The following is a 19,818-nucleotide window of genomic DNA, read 5'->3' as shown; positions in this document are numbered from 1 at the left end:
ATGAACGCTGTAATCACCATGACAAGCCTACAATTCTAAGTGATCACCTCTGAATATCGTCTCACAACTAGTGCTTCCATAGCTAGAGCCCATAGTGATCAGAATAAATAACTTCGCAGTCAAGTACAACTTCCAATGAAATATCACGCAGAGTTATGGCCTCTAAACGGGAGCTATCTCTTCAGTAGCTCAGAACAAAATGCTTTTGCTGGGAGTTGCATCCTTCCTCATAATGCCTACCACAACACAAATATAGTAACTATGTAACTATGTCACAACTTGTTCTACACTCGACTTAAGAGAAGAAGATCTCGAGGGCATCCAGGATTTGGAAATTGCCTCACGCCATCACGCGCCATCGTGGTAGCTGTGGTGCCATGTACTTTAAGCGGTCCAATAGACTGTGGCAGTAGCATGAAAGCAATGGCATGTCAGTGTGTTCATTGGGTGTACAACTATCAAGACACACCTGAAATCCCATTGACTTCAACTGCGGCTCGCAATAAGACGGGAAACTCAAGTTCACAATATATCGTCTAATCGAGCCTTATATCAGCGAACTTATCAAGTTGATAATGATCACACTTTGTCAAATAGTCCAAAAACAGCAAGTCTCTACTGATAGAGAGCAAAGTAGATAATCACAGCAAGCGAGCACCTTGTTGTCGTCTACACTCTTCATTGGTCTTTATTACTTGTCCGAGTTCCCGGTCAGGCCATTGATTCCCCGCAATGTTACTAGATCTACCTACCCCAAAGTGGGGAGATCTTACGGCGCAGTGCCGCCGTCTTCCCGCCGCCAGCGGCTTAGTTCAAATAGGTATTTGACAGTCTAGAATCTGGGGGATTTGATAACGGTCGATACTTGACCTATCTTTGGTAAATATCAAAGGTAGCAGCGTTTGCACCCGTTGTAAGACGGGATTATCATCAGGTCAGATAGGTGACAGAAATATGGCTCATCGAGATCTATATGCGTGGTACAAAGCCCAGCTCCTGCGGTCCGGAAATCGGATTTCCCCGCGCTCACGCCTGATGCTCGCCAGGCATTTCCTCTCGAGGAAGAAGGGCAGGCGAAGTATCTCTCTTAGTCGTGACCGCTCTTTGCTCGTGTGCGTGCGACCAGCAATGCCAATGGATGGTTCGTCCAAAAGATAGATATAAGGCGACAACGCGGCTGGACGGTCGATATGCAGCTCTCATGTAAGTATAGATAGCATTATACCTTATCTCGAGCCCGCACCGCGCGCATTTCAGGGCATTTTGAGGTGCTGCTGTTGCGCCAGTGCCGACTTCGCATTCGGGGCGTTCCAAGATTCGGTGACAGGAGGAAGGACGATCATTCGCTCTACAGTCTTGCATCCTCAGAGATCGAGACGGGGAGTGCGAGTAGCGATTGCGCCTTTCATTGCCCCTTGAAATTCTCATTTTGCTCTCGAGATTGCCAATGGCTGAGCCGACGAACACGCCCTTCCCGCCAGGCACTCCGGTGCCAGCATCAACGCCAAGGTCGGCATCTCCAGCTCCGCCTTTGCCCAGCATCTCGCCCACCGCAACTTCGTATGCTCTGCGCCCGTCGTCGTCAGCAAGGAAGCCAATTGTGCTCCATATCGGTGATCCGATCAAATATAATCCCGCTACCTACGCAGCCTTCAGCGTTGGCTTCGATGTCATCCGCCCGTCCGCCGCCGAGCGGCAGCGGCCCGAGTTCATGCGCGCCTTGAAAGAGCGCCGATGGGGCGAGTTCAGTGCCATCTTCCGGCCGTTCTGGGGCACCGGAGGGGAGATGGGACGATGGGATGAGGAATTGATAGGGCTTCTACCTGACAGCGTCAGAGTCTTTGCGAGTGCCGGTGCTGGCTTCGACTGGGCTGATACGGAGCTCTTGGGGCAACGAGGTGGGCGCATGCTTTCCAGATGAGCATTCACTGTGAAATGAGGATGCTGACTTGCCTGCAGGCATCATCTACTGCAACTCGGGGCTCGCAGCTGCCGAGTCCGTGGCCGACTTCGCCGTCGCCATGATCATCTCAACCTTCCGGCAGCTGCCCTGGTGTATGGCTGCCGCGACGTTGCCATACTTGTCGACTTCCGATTCCGCCGAAGAGGTCGCACATAATCTTTTCCAATCCTGCCACGCCTTCGCGACGGGCCAGTCGAGAAACCCGCGCAACCACGTCCTCGGCCTCGTTGGGCTTGGTAATATCGGCCAGCATCTGGCGGCCAAGATGGGCAATCCGGCTTTTGGTATGAAAATTCACTATTTTGATGTCTTCCGCAAGACGGCCGCCGTCGAGAACGATCTTGGCGCGACGTTTCACCCAACGCTCGAGGGACTGCTGCAGGTCTCAGATTGCGTGGTGCTCTGTACGCCGGCCAGCGCTGATGGGAAGCCGCTTATCACGAAAGAGACACTCAATCATATGCGCCCGGGAACGCGTTTCGTGAATATTGCGCGAGGGAGCCTAGTGGACGCCGACGCACTCGCGGATGCACTCGAAGCTGGCACGGTTTGGTCGGCGGCACTCGACGTGCATGCGGATGAGCCGCGCATCAACAAGCGTCTGCTACGGATGAGCGGCATTGAGGTCACCGTAGACGGTGCGCCAAAGGGGGATGCTCCGCGTGTGCATCCTGGGCGAGTGATGCTCACATGCCACAATGCAGGAGGGACGGTTGATTCCCACATTGGCTTCGAGGAGTTGAGCATGCGCAATATCATGGCCGTCCTGTCGGGAGGAGATGCAATCACGCCAGTCAATATGCATTATCTGAAGCGAAAGGAGCAGAATGACCCGTTGAAAAACAAGATGTAAGTTGGGGTAAAGCTAGGATTCGGGGAATGTGGGACAGACAACCACAGGCTACATAGCGGACCGGAATATTTTGTTACAAGTACAAGAAAAAGCCATGTGTATTTCATTTCGAGCGCTCCATTTATAGGTTCCTTGTTGTATCATCTAATGTCTCCTGCAACCTTATTTGCTTCGACGGCCCTTTGGGAAAACAAAAACAGCATTCGATATCACTAGCGCTTGACGCTTAAACATGTATAAGTCCTGAGAGCTTCCCCCTAATCCTCATGGCCCATTGTCTTTGGCTTCCAAATCAACCACGCAGCTCGACAGGGTTGCTTTCATGTCCGGCTGGAGCTGGCGGGGACTCTAGCTCGGCAGTGATACTCTGGTGGTGCGGATCCGGACTATGTGGCGGGCTTGGTCCGGCTGCTGCTTGTGAGGGCGGATATAAACCTCCCTGTGGACTCGGCTGACCAGACGGGGCATACCCAGAATATCCGCTCTGTTGCCACCCCGGCGAGCCATGACCAGACTTCTCCGTCGATGCATAGTAGCTACCACGCGGATCATAGACAGGGCTTCCCCTTTCCGTGCTAGGATAAGGGGACGTCGGTGGGAAAGTAGTAGGCGCATTGCTGCCAACCTCTGACATTTTTGGCGACAGATATGGCTGTTGTGGGTTGCCAGATGGCGGCTGGTCACGAGGAGCGACTGCATTATAGTCTGAACCGCCGATCATCTTGTTCTTTCGTCTCCTGCGCAGGAGAAGCCATGCGACAGCACCAGCAACAGCTGCGATTCCTGCCACTCCGCCTACGACACCTCCCACGACTGGTCCAACGATACTGCCGTGATTGTGGCCATGGTCACCGTCTGTTCCTCGCCCGCCATTGCTTGTTGTAGCACTAGCACTGGATGATGAGCTTGATGTGCTTGCTGACGAGGGAGAGGTTGCTGACGTGGTGGATGTAGACGCTTCGATCACGAATTGGGGCTCGTCATTTAGATGTATGATGGTAGCTTTTGCAAAGCAGCGATACATGGACCGAGGGGTGTCGCCCTCCCACAAGAAAGTGCCGCACTCGCCGAATGCTGACGCTGTGCTGAATTATTTGTTAACTTCTCGCTCAAGTGGAAGGCCAGAACATGCACGACGCGCCTCATGAGACTTTTATATAGGGCCCGAAACTTACCAGCATCCCGTCTGCGGTCCTGCGTTGCTACAGGCCCCCTGCTCGACAGCCTGATGGTTCAAACAGACTGTGTAAAAGGGCGAATACGTTCCTGATACACAGGCAACGACGTTGTCCTGGTTTGTCGCACATTCGTAGCCGGATGCGCACGTCCACGCCGAAGCTAGCACTCTATGAATATCAAATATACCTGTTAGTGGGATATAACTGCAGCAACTCACATGAAGGTCCCATATACCAGCCACATGTTGTTTCGTCGAGCCATGTGTTCGAAATCGCTCGCTTCTTTGAACTTCTCTTTAGCAACTCGAGAGCTGCATCCTCTTTTGATGTTATACTTGGGGGCGGTGTCGGCCGAGGACTCCAGCCCGTAGTGTCGTCAATTCTAGATTGTGTTGGCTGAGGCTGGAATGCGACTGGTTCTCGAGATCCAGTCCAGTTCAGCCATCCGGCAATGACTGGACATGCTTTGACTGTTATGAGTATTCTTAATGGTCTCATATCTGCTGAAGACCTCCTTGGTGGCTATTATAACTTAGCTGTCAAAAGAGCAGCACTTTGCTCTCTAGTTGCCCGAAACTGTAGTTTTGAGAGACAAAGATAGGGCTGGGAAGGCTAAACCGGCATGTCTTGGTATTGAGAAAGAAAGAAAACTTGTACGGTTGGGAGAACTCGCTATCAGAATTATAATCGTGATAGACACCGGTTTCCAGGAAGCCATGATTGTGCTTGTCGATGGAAGCTGAATAACCAGCCGACCAAAGACCAAAATATTGGTGCAGCCACTCAAATATCGAAACATTGACGCAGTGAGCCATCCTAGAGCCATGATGTGCAGGCGACTGGAATACAGAGGCTGGCTGGAGGTTGATGAATTCGGTATCTCATAGGACGCCACCCCATCCATACATGGCAACGCCGATGTAGGTGGCCAGTCTAGGTCGCTGCAGGTTGATTCGGGTGCTTATGCTAAGCAGGTGTACCAATTACAATCAAGCGTTGCAACCAGACCTCGAAGAAACTCTGACCAGCTGCTATTTAAGTCAGCGCTGATTTACAACGCCTCTTGGCTTACTTGCCTCGCTCTTACTACACTCCTCGTCTATACTCTTTTGGCCAATACTTGAAAACGTCACCAGCATTCGCAGCAGTGGGGAAAACCTGGCAGATCGTATTGCTATGTTGAAAATAATCGTATTTAGCTATTTGCTGTTCTAATGATTTTATTTATCATGCATTATATAAAAAAGATGAAATTTAAAGGTGTATTCCCCGGGTTTCTACACCCATGTATCTTATTTGGTCTACAAGGACACTATAATAAAGTCAAAACTACATTAGGGAATTTAATATCTCTCTAACCAAGCAGAACACACCTCAGCTAATCCAGCAACCAAGAAGTCATACTTGCGTTTGAAGAGTTTCAACTAAATCTGTGAAACACGAATGCGTTGAGACTGGGTTATGAACAAATTCTACGGGCGACAAGTGTAAAATCACTCTAGGTGAATAAGATTGTACATTTGTAGATTACTTAGAGCTCTAGACCCTTTGGCAGAACACGTATTATATTGTCAAATGCCCAGCATCAAATCATTAAACAATGGCACACTACATCAATCGAATGCTGGAATAGATCGGATTGCCATATATATAAGCATCTCTACAGAACCTCGGCGCCTTCTCCCATCCTAGTGACAAATGTCAAGTAGACTAGCATCTTGAAGTTTACTATTTCATGAATAAAGTTCTTCCGTCATGTCTAGCCTTGCCCAGCCCATCTTCAGTCAACGCCACAGCCTGAAAGACAACCCCAGGTATACAAAGAAAAAGGTGCAAAGTATTGAAAAGTAATTGGTTAAGGGAATAGAATAAATCAAAACAATAACGGAATGGTATCTGAAAGTAGACATAGGCGTCATGAATTTCGACAGCCAACGAAGAGCGGCCTGCTTTGAAATAAGAATGCTCCTTTTGCCCAACCGTGGAGCTCTTCGAAACTTCGGGTTCTCCTTCAAAGATGATAGGACATGGGGCTTCCGATTTCTGCTTTTGGATATCATGTTTCGCCACGTTTGAAGCTCCATTGCTTCATTATTCCGTCTCAAAATCCCTATAAGAGAAGTTCACAGAATCACTCCACCATCCTGGCATCGTTGTCCACACCGACGCTCGTCAAAGGTGCTGTCTGGGGGTTAAGAAGCGCGTGCCTCTCATCTCGCTTCTTCTTTCCAAGCCTTTCGCACCATTCCTCAGCCGAGACGATAGTGCCGTCCAGAACACCGCTCACTTGTGACATCATGTCGAGACCCTCCTTAGCTAGGACCAGAACGCGCTGCGCGCCTTCCTTCACCTCCTGCTCTTTCTCACGAGGTGTGGTCTCGCCTTGTTGTTGAGGTGAGTCCATCTGACGCGCGAGCTTGAACCGTTGTGGAAGCGATGTGAGGTGGCGGCGCACGAGCTCTCTTGCGTTGTCAGGGAGCGCACCGCCAGTGTATTTAGAGACCGTCTCAATGACGCTTTGTAATGTCTTCAAAACATCTGCCTTCAAAACCGTAATCTTTGCTGCTAGCTCTCCTTGACCATGAGCATTCCCATTTGAGAGTTCGCTCATGGCATGATCTCTATCGGTCGCTGACTGGTCCGCCGACTCATCGCCGGAATGCTCGTACTTCTCTAGAGTATCCTTTAGAGCTCCAATGACGCGACCGATGTGGTCATTCGCCCACTTCAGCCAATTCAAACAGAATTTGAGGCTACGCAGACTCTCTTCACTCATAGCAATACTAAGGCCAGAGGTAGACATTATCAAACGCGATTGCCATGCTGTTGATGTCGCAGCGGTGGACGGCCTCGAGCTCGGTGTAGGGGTTGTCTGTCGATCTGAACCGTCTGGTGTCTGCAAGACTTCGTGTCTGTTCTCGGTTTCGCTATACTCTGGGCTCTTGAATTCGTCATACGCCGGTAATGTGTCGACCGTGCTCATGGAAAGCCTGCGTTCTTTGCTAAAGCCATACAGGTCAGACTGAGCTGTATGATCCGTACGGCGGCCCGGCGAATTTGAGCCGCTGCGGTCAACCTTCCTCCTCTTGTGTGAGACACCTTCTCCAGACTCCAGATCGCTCGATTGATGCCGTCTGCCGGATCCAAGAAACCACCTGACACCACCTTCAACACCGGTGACCCTTCCCACTGAGCCAACTGTATTGGCAATGGGGGTTAAATATCCCTCGACGTACTCTGCTGACGTCTTGAACCGGGGTGAGAAATTCTTCGAGCTATTGTATGCAGATGTGGTCCCTTCGATTGTCTTGGCGAGAAGAGGATGGGATGTGGTCAGGAGCGAGAGAAGCGGCTCAGGTTGTGGAGGACCTGGAGTACCAAAATTGTTCGGCGGCGAGACAGGTAGTGGGGTGTGTTGGGATGGCGGAGATGAGACAAAGTCTGAGCACATCTGGTCAGTATTGTGGTCTCCGTTTATGGCAGCAACTTGGCGAAGAGATGAAGATAACAAAAACAGGCTGGATTTATCAGAGAGATCTTACCAGCTCTCAAGTCCCCAAGCGCCTCAGCAGCCATGCGCACATCTGGGTCGTCGAGACTGACACTGCTTGCCCTTCCCTCTGGCCAGCGGTCCGGACTTGCGGTCCCTATCGTCCCATTGCCGGCAGCGAGGTCGAGATCCATACGCGCGGGGGATTCAGCGCCCTGGGCATGGCTCGGCGTGTAGTATGCGGTCAACGGATTCAGGCTGGGCCAATGCTGGACTCTGGCGGCGGGCTCGGGGGCCTCAGAGTACGAAGTGTCGCTAGTTGCTGACGAGGCAGTATACCTCCGAGAAGAAGTGCCTGTCAAGGTGGAGAGAGACGGCAATGAGCTGACGCTGGAGTCATTGTGCGCGCTGAGCTGAATCGGGGCGAGTTCGGTTGAAGGAATGTCGGGGAATGCGAACGAGGCAGGCTCGTGGGATTGCGGATGGGCGAAAGCGTAGGACGGCGGCGGGTAAGATGGCATCGCGGGTGCCTTCTGAGTCTGGCTGCTGAAGGGGTCTCTGAACGGTGAGGATAGGACTGGGGGCAGGGAGGGTGGTAGTTGTGATGGTGGATGATGCGCCATAGATTTCTGCGGAGTCGGATCGTCGAGAGGCGGGAGTTGCATGTGATTGTGCTCCATGATGGCGGCGGGCGTCTCACGTCTCCAATTTAAGGCGGCGGCGGTGGAGGCGCGAGGTCGGCCTAGCGATGGGGGAACATGAAATTCCTTTAAATACCAGACCAATGCTGAAGAGGGCCGAGAAATGGAGGGTCGCCGAGCGGTTACGAGTCGTTGAACCCGAGTCAGGCTGAAGCTGTGGCTGCCGCCGAGAAATAATAACGTTGTTGGTCGTTCGAGGCAGGGCAGTCAGGAGAGGATTGCTTCAACGGCACTCAGTCAGTCAGACAGTCGAAGTCGTCATCTGCGCCGTGCGGGTCCGCACATGCACATGCAAATGCAAATGCGCAACAAGCGGAGACCAGACAGACGCTATTCAGAAGAAGCGATGACAGTTCAACAAGAGGAATTATGTCGTCGATAACATGACAAGAAGCTTGGCCGAAGAGAGGAAGAAAGGAGAGAAGGCAGACAACAGACAGACAGACAGCCAGCCAGCCGATGATGGTGGGAGGAGGATTGCCTGTACAGACGAGTTAGTTGGTGGTGGGCGTCCGTGTTGATTGGGCGGGTAGTGGGATTTGATGGTTGCCCGAAGTCAGTCAGGTTATGGATTGGCTTGTGATGCACACACACACACAGACCAGACAAGGCAAGAACGGGCGACGGAGCAGACGGGAGGGGCGAGGAAGGAGCAGCTACCTACCTAGGTGGAGGCGCTCAGGGTCGCTCCTTCTCCCCTGTGCATGTGTAAAACAGTGACAGGAGACACCAGAAAAGCAGAAAAGTGGGCGGACCCAGGCCTCTGGCTTTTAGGGGAGGAGCCACCTCGCTTGGGCAAGACAGCCGCTGACCTTTATTAGTGGGGGCCGACTTTTGCAAGATCGGACGCAGTACTGATTATGATTAACCCACCCACCCAACGTACTGTAGGTACGAAGCACCAACAACTGGCCTTGCTCGATGCGGCAGAAGAGACGAAACTCGACTGCGAGGGATTCTCTCGCAGACGCCAATGGGAAACGGCCGTCTTACCGTACGCTTATGTCCTTCCAGCGAGAGAGGGCATAGGACAGAGGCCTAGCTAATCTGTGCTCGGCTACTTCGAGGGATCTTGGTCCGAGGCACGACACAATGAGTGCGATGCTGAACGCCTGCTCTGTCATACAGAGACAAGATCCCCTCAAGACATCCACCAGAGAGGGGACAGCGAGACAGCGCATCTACGTCTTGTCTACCATAAACCAGTGACCGGCAGGCGTTGGAGCGCCAGCAGATCGGCCCCCGATTCTTCAAGTCACGACCCCTCCAGCATGAGATCGTCGTAGTCGGCTCTAGGATGACCCAGGCTCAGTGCCGGAGGACAAGGGCCTCCCTAAACCGCCAGAACATGACATATGAAAGGCATCCTGATAGTCTCTCGACGCCATTATCATCAACAATCCTCAAATGGGCGCTGACCCCAAGCAGTTGTGAAGAACTCCCCACAAGCAGCCGAGAATGCCACATGGAACTCCGAGATGATCACCTAAAGTTCCCAAGACGGCGGGGGCAGCACATGTCAGACAAGAGAGCCGTCTCTTGAGACACCATTCACAATAATAATGGACCACTAAATGCTGACGAATATCAGCATTTTTGCCCGTCCGTCACATGCTCCAAGGACTGGTTCAGGGATGGCCTTGGTCGCCGCTCAACTTGTCATTGGCCCCTAGCCAGCAGAGGAGCCTACCTCGACACTACCAACGCAGTAGCGCCGCCATTCTACTCTAGGGTTTCTGCGTTTTTCCTATTCTTGTCTCAGTGCATGTGAGAGTGCCCAGCCGGCACTCGGCTTTCACTTTTGGAACACTGTAAGAGCCACCAGACGCGGAATTGCAGCACAGTATCCTGCCGTCTAGCGCTATGCTTTGCTTCTGATTGCAAGCACAGCACTTGCCTAGCATGCATGCACTTGGTGGAGAAATTCTAGCCCCGAGCATCCAGAGTTATTCACTTCATACGGGGTCGGCCGGGTCGGAGTGATTCCATTGTGCACAGCAATTCAGGAACCAAAGCTTTTGAGTAGGCTCGTAGCCTATTTATTTATGCAGGCACCAAATTCATAGCGATTGCTCAGTACCCATCAACGGTTGTAAAACAGCCTTGCAAGGTACAAGGCTCAAGACTGGCTAGCAATTGAGAAACCTGAAAGTAGCTTCGAGAACCCAGTCTCGAGCCAGTCTCCCATTCAAAATTATTAGGTCGTAACAAGCTGATACAAATGCCACTACCCGCGTTATCATCTTGATATTCCATCTTGATCTCAGTTCGCGAAGTCACATGTTCGAACCATGAATGTAAACTTACGGCTCCTGAGGTACGGCAATAGGGACCTCAACACGCCAACATATTACTATCAGAGAAGGGACTGGCTCGTGCATTATGTGAGGCAAGTGAGGCTAGACTCAGGGACTGATCAGACGAGTCTACCACAGGTTCAAATGTCAAGCTCGCAGCCTGAGGTGCATCTCGAAATGCTTCCCTTAAACCGGTCCAGACAGAGGTGAGGAAGGGAGTCACTGTCAGGTAAAGAGTCAAGCAGATGATCTGTGTATGTGAATAATGAAATGTCCGGAGCCTCTGACACCGCCAACGCAACAAGTCGACGCCTGAGAGCAATCGGGCTATACGAGGGCAGCTCTTAATGGCACCGCAAAGAGTTCTTCCTTCTCCGCATCCCACGATCGCAAGCCCGCATCAATGGCGACGACAGTCTGGTGGCCAGCAGGAAGCCGGCCCCGGTCGCGTCGCAGAGGTGATGGGGTGCACTGTCTAATAGGGAGCGTTGCAGAAGAGAAGGAGAAAATTTCCAGTCACCAGAAATTCGCACACTGCTTAGGCCCGCTAGAGCGGCCACCAAAAGACGCAATCATGTGACTAGTTCCGGGCCGTTTTCTCTTCCGGAAGCCTTCCGAGGCCTGCCAGCTGTGTGCCGCTTTGCCAGCTGGAGGCGGCCGCCAAGCACTACGGTCTTGTCCCCCTGCAGGTTGTGTGGTGGCATGTACGTATTTGGAGCCTTAGCTCAACTCTCAGTGTAGTGTGCGGTGAGAATTGTCCCAATCTATTTGCCTGGCCGAAACCACGATCTTCGGCGAGCTTCTCCAGCCAATCTCGTACCCAGCGAAAGACTCATTTCCTTGATTGATACACAAAATAACGTCGGCTATTAGGAGCCTGTCGCGGATCGGGCCTCCTCTTGTCGGGGCATGAGATAACACCTCGACTCCCCTTTCGCGACCCCTCTGGCCAGCGCGCCAAGTATCAAGAAGCTCCATCCCTCCCTGCTGCCCCTCCTCGTCGCCCTCGAGGCCACTCACGATGGCTTCTGCACTCTTCTTCCTTGATTTGAAGGGCAAGGTAGATAGACTCATCTCTATCCCGTCGAGCGACCCTTGAGACATGGCTGACTGTTCTGAACCACTGCAGACCCTCCTAGCCCGAAACTACAGGGGAGATATCCCAATGTCAGCCGTCGAGAAATTCCCCGTCCTCCTCAGCGAAGCCGAAGAAGAGTCTTCCGCAGTGCCCCCATGCTTCTCGCATGAAGGAATCAACGTGCGCCCTCCAATCCTCCCAGTCTCCTGGATCCTCTCTAACGTCTGAACGTGCAGTACCTCTACATCCGACATAACAACCTTTACCTACTCGCCCTAACGAAGCGCAATACAAATGCTGCCGAGATTCTACTATTCCTTCACAAGGTTGTCGAAGTGTTCACCGAATACTTCAAAGCATTAGAGGAGGAATCGATCCGCGACAACTTCGTCATCATCTACGAGTTGCTCGATGAGATGATGGACTTTGGCTATCCCCAAACCACCGAATCCAAGATCCTACAAGAATACATCACACAAGAGTCGCACAAGATGGAGATCCAGGCAAGACCGCCCATTGCCGTCACTAACGCAGTTTCCTGGCGTTCGGAAGGCATACGGTATCGCAAGAACGAAGTGTTCCTGGACGTTGTCGAATCGCTCAACTTGCTCGTATCCGCGAACGGCAACGTGCTGCGATCTGAGATTCTTGGCGCAATCAAGATGAAGTGCTATCTGTCCGGTATGCCCGAGCTGCGGCTCGGCCTCAACGACAAGGTCATGTTCGAGACGACTGGCCGCACAACACGCGGCAAGGCCATCGAGATGGAGGATGTCAAATTCCACCAGTGTGTGCGTCTATCGCGGTTCGAGAACGATAGAACCATCTCCTTCATCCCCCCCGACGGCGAGTTCGAGTTGATGTCCTATCGCCTCAACACGCAAGTGAAACCGTTGATCTGGGTCGAATGCGTAGTGGAGTCGCATAGCGGGAGCCGTGTCGAGTACATGCTGAAGGCCAGAGCCCAGTTCAAGAGGCGCAGCACGGCCAACAACGTCGAGATCATCGTGCCTGTGCCGGATGATGCGGATACTCCGAGGTTCAGGACGAACATCGGCAGTGTGCACTATGCCCCTGAGCAGAGCGCCATTGTCTGGAAGATCAAGCAGTTTGGCGGCAACAAGGAATTTTTGATGAGGGCAGAACTAGGACTACCGAGTGTAAGGGGTGATGATGAGCATGGCGGCGGTATGACGGGCGGCTTTGGTGGCAGTATGGGCGGTGTGGGTGCACCCGGCAAAGGAGCCAAGCGACCGATCCAGGTCAAATTCGAGATTCCGTACTTTACTACGAGTGGAATTCAGGTGCGATACTTGAAAATCACAGAACCAAAGGTAAGATCCATTCTCACAGAAGTGCAATGCTATAGTGCTAACAAGGTCTAGTTGCAATACCCTTCTCTACCGTGGGTTCGATATATCACACAGTCGGGAGATATTGCTGTAAGATTGCCGGATGCGGTATGAAATGGATACGACCAAGTCAGCCTGGCTCCCTAAGGTGGGCTCCCTAAGGTGATGATGCGCCATTTACGACGATGGGCACACGCCGAACTGGATCCTCAGTAACGAAAGTTAAGGCGATGGCCACTAGATGCCTGGCGATCGTGTAGTGAATGATAGATTAGGGAATATGGAGCGGTCAGCATATCGTCAAAGCGACGGTAAATGTCAAGCTTAAAAAGCAATGAAAGCACAGGTGAAGATGTTGTCAAAGGCCTCGTCACCCTGATCACATACATCTGAGGTGTACAACGAATAATCAGCTATTTATGAGTAGCATTGCCCTGCCTGAGATTTGGGTCCAATCTAATCTAGGGAATTGTAGCCACAAAGATTTGTTTAAAGAGAAGTAACTCCCTGAGACTCCCTCTTCTAATATGTAAGCCACAAGAAAAATAGGCAAATGACTGTATATTATTCAATCAATTCAAGGCCCAGCTATATCTGAATTGACAAAATGTATAAATAGGTATATGCCTAAAAGACACCTTCTAGAGCCTCTAGATAGGTTTCGGTAGCAGGTATGGGTCTTAACGTGGCAGCGTTTGAAGGCCGCAATGACGTCCAGAAATAGATGAAGCATTGAAGTTGGATCTCAGATCAGGGCTAAAGCTAATGATGTTTCTCAATTGAATTGCCTTCCTCAGCACGGTTTCTAAAGACTTCAACAACGGGCCGAAATAGAGTGCCTAGTTGTGACATGAATGACATGTCTGTCATGAAGATGTTGGTAAAACAGTATGACCTACAACAATATCAAACAACTAAGTGACGTGAAGGAAAATACTGATACGTTAGTTTTGGAAAGAGAAAACTGTTAGCCTTAAACTGGTGTTTTCTTGACGTTAGTCATATCCTCCCGAGTATATCATGTCCTGCAAGAAAGAAGACTCATTTAATCTCGAACAAGCACATCACACCACTCGAGGTGCCCTAGAAGATATGGGTTTGAACTTTCCGCGTGCTCTAGGTCATCCAGGCATACCTGGACGAGAAGGCCACGTGGATCATCTCCTGGGTTTGGGTCTGCATGGGAGTAAGTTGTGGGACATCGGCCGTGGGACTAGGAGTGCCCGGTTTACTCACAACCATGCGCAGTACTATAGGAATTCCACATTCGTTGCTGCCATTTCCCGTTATTTCTTCCGAAGACCTCACCTGGCCCGTTATTCTTATGGTCCCAAAAGGCCATGAGCGCAATGACAAGAGGCAATTCACCAGAAAGTCCGACAGCTTGAGGCATGGTAGTGTCTTGACGTGAATTGTGGAAAGGGCGGGGAATCAATGCTTGTATCCAGCTTGCATCCCTCCCTGCAACGAAGGCCGTTCCTGTGCTTCCAAGAGATGCTTGTGAGACACCACGAAGCGGTGCAGAAGGATGGTAAAAGTGCAACAGAGACCACAACATACTAGCTTCACCGTCTTCAGCGCTCGTTGACCGATCAAAGCGCCCACAGGGACAAGCACTGCGAAAGATTGTTGAGGTCGCAGATGGATCCGTCCCTACGACCAATAGAGGTAGTAGCGGTGAGCAAGCAAAGGCCGTTTGTGTCTTGTAATGTGTTGGTCTCATCGAATTCCCATCTTCAGTCTGTACATCATATGCAATATAACCCTGGACGCCGTTATCCGGGCGATGCCACCTATATCCTTCAGCCGGAGTTACTAAGCCGTCGGCATAGCGATAAACGGCTCCTACTGTCTCCTCTCCATAATTTAGAGGACTGCTGGGGGGTAGGATGTTTCCCCATTGGTCAGAGTAGTTTTCTGCGTAGGGATCGAAGATGGGGCGGAGTTCGTTTACAACAAAGAGAAACGAAAGTCTGTGTGGAGTATAACTCGAGGAGCTCTTCGTTGATTTTGTTGATTTGGTGCTGCCTTTATACGGAGTACTCTTCGGATAATGTGTACTGGACTGCTTTCGCGTCTAAAAGTGTTAGCAACATAAACGTATATGACTCAAGATTTACCGACTTTCTCTGTAGAAGAAAACATCTCGATCTGAACTGCCGGGGTCTATGGTGAACTTGGAATCGTACTTCATGTCAAAGCATGCTGGGACAGGGGTAATAAATCAACCCCTGCGTTACAACATTAATTGTTGGCGTAAAGGCATTACAGTTCGAAGGTGCCGGGTCTCTTTGACAAACGATATATATTACCATGCAAATATCTCCATTAGTTCGGGTTTCCTGCTGCAATTCCTGTACCGTGCGGTTCACGCCGGCTAATGCTGCCACTGATCGGGACTGCACTGGCAATTGTTCAGCGTGCCATGGCGATCGCTGGGATTCCCTTGTGCATCAGGACCCAAGGGCCATTGCAACCGAAATGCGGCTCAACAAAATGCCAAGTCCAATGGGTCTGAGCCGGTGAGGTGCCGAGTAAGCCGGGACGCCTCTGCAGCCCCTTATCCGGCCCCCCTTTTCAATGCTCTCCATTGTTCATACCTAGATATGAACCCCGTGTCATCGCCAGCACCAACGAACGCTCAGGAGAGGATTAATCATTCTGACAATTATTTCATTTTCGTTGTTTGTGACGGGCCTCGTAGTTGTAGTGGAATTCTGTCCCCGTGGAGCGAGGATAATACTGAGCAACACCACCCTGTTATGACCTGTGTCTACCAGGAATACCACAAGAGTAAGCCCTGTAGGACGGCACCAATTAATTGCTTCTAAGGCATCAACTCGATTGTCGGTTCCGCAACGTTCTTGGAACATTCCATCCACGATGGATAGATAGCTCAAAATGCTGTTTCACCGGTCTCCTCCCGCGGTATGTGAGCCGTGGGGGGCCGTCCCTATCAGTGACGCCACGGAATGATCCGTGTGTCTTCCTGCATTGTGACCAATCGTAAATGCATCGCGAAACCAGGATGGTGTCGTAATGGTCTATAGAGGCGTGCCAATCGGTCTTCGTAGCTGGGGGAGAAAACAGGAAAGAGTTCCTCGAAGCTATGTAGATCGTCCAATGAGCCAGTGACAAGCAGCTATGCGTGATTTAGCCCACGAACAAACCATCAAGAAGCTGCATATGATAGACATACATCCATTTGTCATGCTGGATTGGCAGTAGTGAACTCGAGGCGTTGTCGCTTCTAGATATTCCGTCATGGTGGTATCATGGAGCTGGATGTGCTCACGGACTCGTCAGTCAGCCCGAGCGAAAACGCAGCCTATTTTGGGACGTCGCGTGGTTACAATGAGGCTCAACTGCTAAGGAATTACTGAGAAACCTGGAGCAGCGGGAGCTACGATTTGCCGCTGGAGCCGTCGGAAAGTTCATTTGTCTCAGCATGGAGCTGGCAGTGGGGGGCCTATCCTTGCCTTGTGCCCGTGATTATGAGCTTCTACCGATAGCATCATCAGCGCCATGTTTCGGAACGATATGCACGGCCAGTTGGCAGGAAGCCAGGTGCGGTGGCGAATCGAGATGTAAATTGGACAACTGGCGGTTTCGCTCGGCATATCCGTAAATGGGCACAAGAACAAGGTTGAGGAAAGAAGGACAGGGAAATTATCTGAAGATTGGTGCAAGACATGGAGCCAGTTCAAGTGGTGTCGATGCGGTCTTCAAGAACAAGCTCGAGGCTTTGGCAACAGTGCCATAGTCATGGGGCTTCTGGATGTACAAAATCCTGAGCTTCTAACTTCCCAGAGGGCTACTATCGGGTGCGCAATGATAGCGAGCGGCAGCTTGCTTATAAGCTCATTCAAGAAATTTCAAAATCTCCGGTTAGGAGTTATGTGAGTGATGAGATACTTTCACACCATAGTAGCCGGGCGACTGCACGCTGCAACATGTCCGTCACACCAACCATGCTGAGCAAGTCTTGCAAGGTATGGAGGCAGTGCCAGGTCTCAAAAGTACACCCAGACCACTGATACCAATGTTTTAGTCGACGTAGTACAAGCACTGATCCTAGTTGGTAGACTGCTGCGGCCGCATAATGCGGCCAGTGTTGCTTCTTCCAAAACTGGCGAAATCCAGCTGCCAACAAGAGGTCCTAAAGACGCACTATGATGCCGACTTTGACGCAATTGGATCAATGGCAGTCTGATGGGCACGAACAATTACAAAGGATCTTATCAAGCTCTGAGGGGCAGTCGCAGGATACCTCATCAGCGTTGGAATGCTGAGAAGCCACAGGAGGGAGCATCATTGCCGGGGCACCCGAATCAGAGCACCCTTTACCTTATCTTGTCCTGATTACAGGCTACATACTGTATCTACTACTTACTGCTGTTCAACGGATCACATCATGCTCCTTAGATAATCGACAACAAGTGCTCTGTCACACTTGCAAAATGACTTATCACAACGCAACTAGAGACGAAGACATGATTTGCCTAGGATCTGAAAACTTGTTTCGCACTCAAGATGCCAGTACGATACCCACATTTTAGTAAACGTAAGCCTTAACTACTTGTTATCGGAACCAGTTATGTAGCCCATTGAAAATATTTGAAGACCTTGAAGTTATATATTAAATAAATGTTGTTGGGCTTGATTATGGCTGAATGTTCTCGTGTCTGGAGCTCACCTAGACATGCTGTGCTCAAGTCCCTTTAGTCTACGGAAGCTCAGTCATTGCACTGTTTTGTCGCGTTTGCCATTGCGTAAATGCCACCGACTCTTAAGCATGGGGGCATGCTCAGTTCACGTTGCTTTAAGGCGTTATTATTTCTTTCCACTTGATATTCATCCTTCAAGGAATACATATTTGTACGAGCTCGCCACGTGAAGCGAAAGAAGAGAAAACCGCAATCACCACCCAAGATTAGAGATCAAGAACCTTCACTCTACCTAGCAACAAAACTGCTGCCATCTTGAGCGCTTGACAGCAGGTGATATTTCAGTCGCTGAGTAAATATCCTGCAATAAACTATTCCTGTAATTGAAAACTCAAGAGTTATGGATAACAATTTGTCATGGAATCGTCTGCGACACTTCAATTGACAAGTTCGGAGTCTTGATGGAGACGATGTCTCAGGGGCAATTGTCTTGTGAGAAGCCAATATATGAGCACAAGTCATGCTCTCTTCCTTCGACCTATCTAGGGACTTAGAGTAACCCCAGAAGACTCTATATAGACGGCGAGAGATCGAAGAAACAAGAGACCATCCTTTCTTCATTTCTCTACCGAAGTGATAACGTGGTCTATCACGAAATGCCGGGAATGCTCAACTTATCTTGCCTGGTTAGGCAGTGAGCAGGGGTTTGAAGGTGGCTTAGGCGGGTGGGTTAGCGGGTGACATCCCCAAGAGCAGTCGGAAAGGCACCTGCTGACCCACCATCGGGCCGCCTACACGTGATGGACCTTGTGGACCGACCGAAACATCTGACATGGACCAAGCTTGGGATTCAACAACATCCTTCGATGCATCCGAAAAAGCACTTACTTTGCATCGCCAAAGTGTGCTGCGACATAAGGGCTCAAAGAGAGGCGTGTCGATAAGGACCAACCAATTCAAGATTGAAGCCACCATCACCTAAGCCTTGGGCACCTATAGACAGCCGGCATGGACGGGCAGCCCGGCCGCAAGAGGCCGACCCCGATTCACATCTTCAGCTACCACTACCTACTTCTACCGCCGATCCTGTTCGCGGCGCTGACGGGCATCGTGCTGTTTGTGCACTCGGACGTCAACATCGCGCTGCTGTACTCGCAGTGCCACTCGCGCAGCCGCGTGCCATGGCTGAGCCACATCCCCCTGCTCGGCTCGCCGGCCTGCTTCCTCGTCTCCTTCTTCCAGGAGGCCCTCGCCTCGGCCCGCTCCTTCGCCGCCATGGCCGACATCCTCGTCTTCATCGGCGGCCTGCTGACCGTCAACCTCGTCGAGTCGGCGCGCATCGCCAACGGGCCGAGCGTGCTCATCGCGTACCCGACCGGCGCGTGGCTCGTCTTCAACCTCATCGGCGGCGCCCTGGTCTGGGAGCTCGTCATCATCCCGGCCTTCTTTCACCGCAGCAAGCAGATCCTCGAGGCGCGGGAAGCCGGCCGCGAGCCCGATGCTGAGGTGACGGACACGGACCCGACGTTTGGCGCAGCACGGCGCCATCTAGGCGTGCTGGCCGAGGTTGTCGCCATTCCTGTTGCCGTGAGCATTGGCTTCGTCCTGCCGAGTTTGCTCATGCTCATTCTGGACTCGTCAGTTGTCATCTTTGTGTGGCTCTTTTTCCCCATCTACGTTTCAGTCATTCGGCAGGCAGTGCGATTTGCCATTGTCAAGCTGGGGACCAGCTCTCTGGGTGCCAGCCTGCACCTCGAATCGCACCGTCCCTCGTTGCTGGCGATGTATGCCGTGCCCGTGGTGTGCTCGGTCTTGGCGCACTGGCTGCTCATCTGGAGCGTCTTCCAGGGCGACGACCGGAAGGAGATGACGCGTGCTACGGGCAAATTCATCGAGATTGATGTCTTCTTCATCATGATCACGGTGTTGTACTGGGTGTTCGTCGAGGCCGGGTGGAAGGTCGCGATCGTCATGATGGTTGTCTCCATACTTTTTGGTCCCGGCGCAGGGATCTGCGTCGGCTGGGTCTATCGGGAGGGTGCCTTCGCTCCGGACTCGCAGACACCAGCATCGGGGCTAAGGGCCGCCGCCGAGGAGGAGGCCGGGGAGAGCGAGGCTGCAGCTGGAGGCGGTGCGGAGCCCGGCGAGCACACGCCGCTGCTCCGGTGATTCGCTAGCGCTGGACAAGCTAGCTGATGGTGTCATTTTGTGGATTATTCTCGCCATCAACAGCGCTGTA

General features: G+C 51.6%; 4 protein-coding genes across 4 annotated transcripts; 3 read left to right on the top strand and 1 right to left on the bottom strand.

Moving 5' to 3' along the window:
- Nucleotides 1-1,190: 1,190 nt before the first annotated feature.
- UCRPA7_4313 (putative d-isomer specific 2-hydroxyacid dehydrogenase protein) lies at nt 1,191-2,816 on the top strand (the record flags this gene model as incomplete). The annotated part of the gene is made up of 3 exons (XM_007916870.1): nt 1,191-1,203; nt 1,650-1,898; nt 1,960-2,816. The coding sequence occupies 3 exons, from the start codon at nt 1,191-1,193 to the stop codon at nt 2,814-2,816; spliced, it is 1,119 nt and encodes a 372-aa protein (XP_007915061.1).
- A 3,309-nt stretch (nt 2,817-6,125) lies between these two features.
- Nucleotides 6,126-6,797, bottom strand: UCRPA7_4312 (putative clock controlled protein; the record flags this gene model as incomplete). The annotated part of the gene is made up of 1 exon (XM_007916830.1): nt 6,126-6,797. The coding sequence occupies one exon, from the start codon at nt 6,795-6,797 to the stop codon at nt 6,126-6,128; it is 672 nt and encodes a 223-aa protein (XP_007915021.1).
- A 4,706-nt stretch (nt 6,798-11,503) lies between these two features.
- UCRPA7_4311 (putative ap-1 complex subunit mu-1 protein) lies at nt 11,504-13,128 on the top strand (the record flags this gene model as incomplete). Its single annotated transcript, XM_007916869.1, has 5 exons — nt 11,504-11,542; nt 11,612-11,740; nt 11,797-12,894; nt 12,946-13,020; nt 13,075-13,128. The coding sequence occupies 5 exons, from the start codon at nt 11,504-11,506 to the stop codon at nt 13,126-13,128; spliced, it is 1,395 nt and encodes a 464-aa protein (XP_007915060.1).
- Nucleotides 13,129-18,587: 5,459 nt separating this feature from the next.
- UCRPA7_4310 (hypothetical protein) lies at nt 18,588-19,748 on the top strand (the record flags this gene model as incomplete). The annotated part of the gene is made up of 1 exon (XM_007916850.1): nt 18,588-19,748. One exon carries the CDS (start codon nt 18,588-18,590, stop codon nt 19,746-19,748), a length of 1,161 nt encoding a protein of 386 aa, XP_007915041.1.
- Nucleotides 19,749-19,818: the final 70 nt, after the last annotated feature.

The sequence above is a fragment of the Phaeoacremonium minimum genome (assembly GCF_000392275.1).
Source record: "Phaeoacremonium minimum UCRPA7 unplaced genomic scaffold PA7_03_scaffold_331, whole genome shotgun sequence".
In the NCBI taxonomy this organism is placed as follows: Eukaryota; Fungi; Ascomycota; class Sordariomycetes; order Togniniales; family Togniniaceae; genus Phaeoacremonium; species Phaeoacremonium minimum.
Note: the sequence above shows the minus strand (reverse complement) of the source record. Positions and strands in the feature narration are given on the sequence as shown.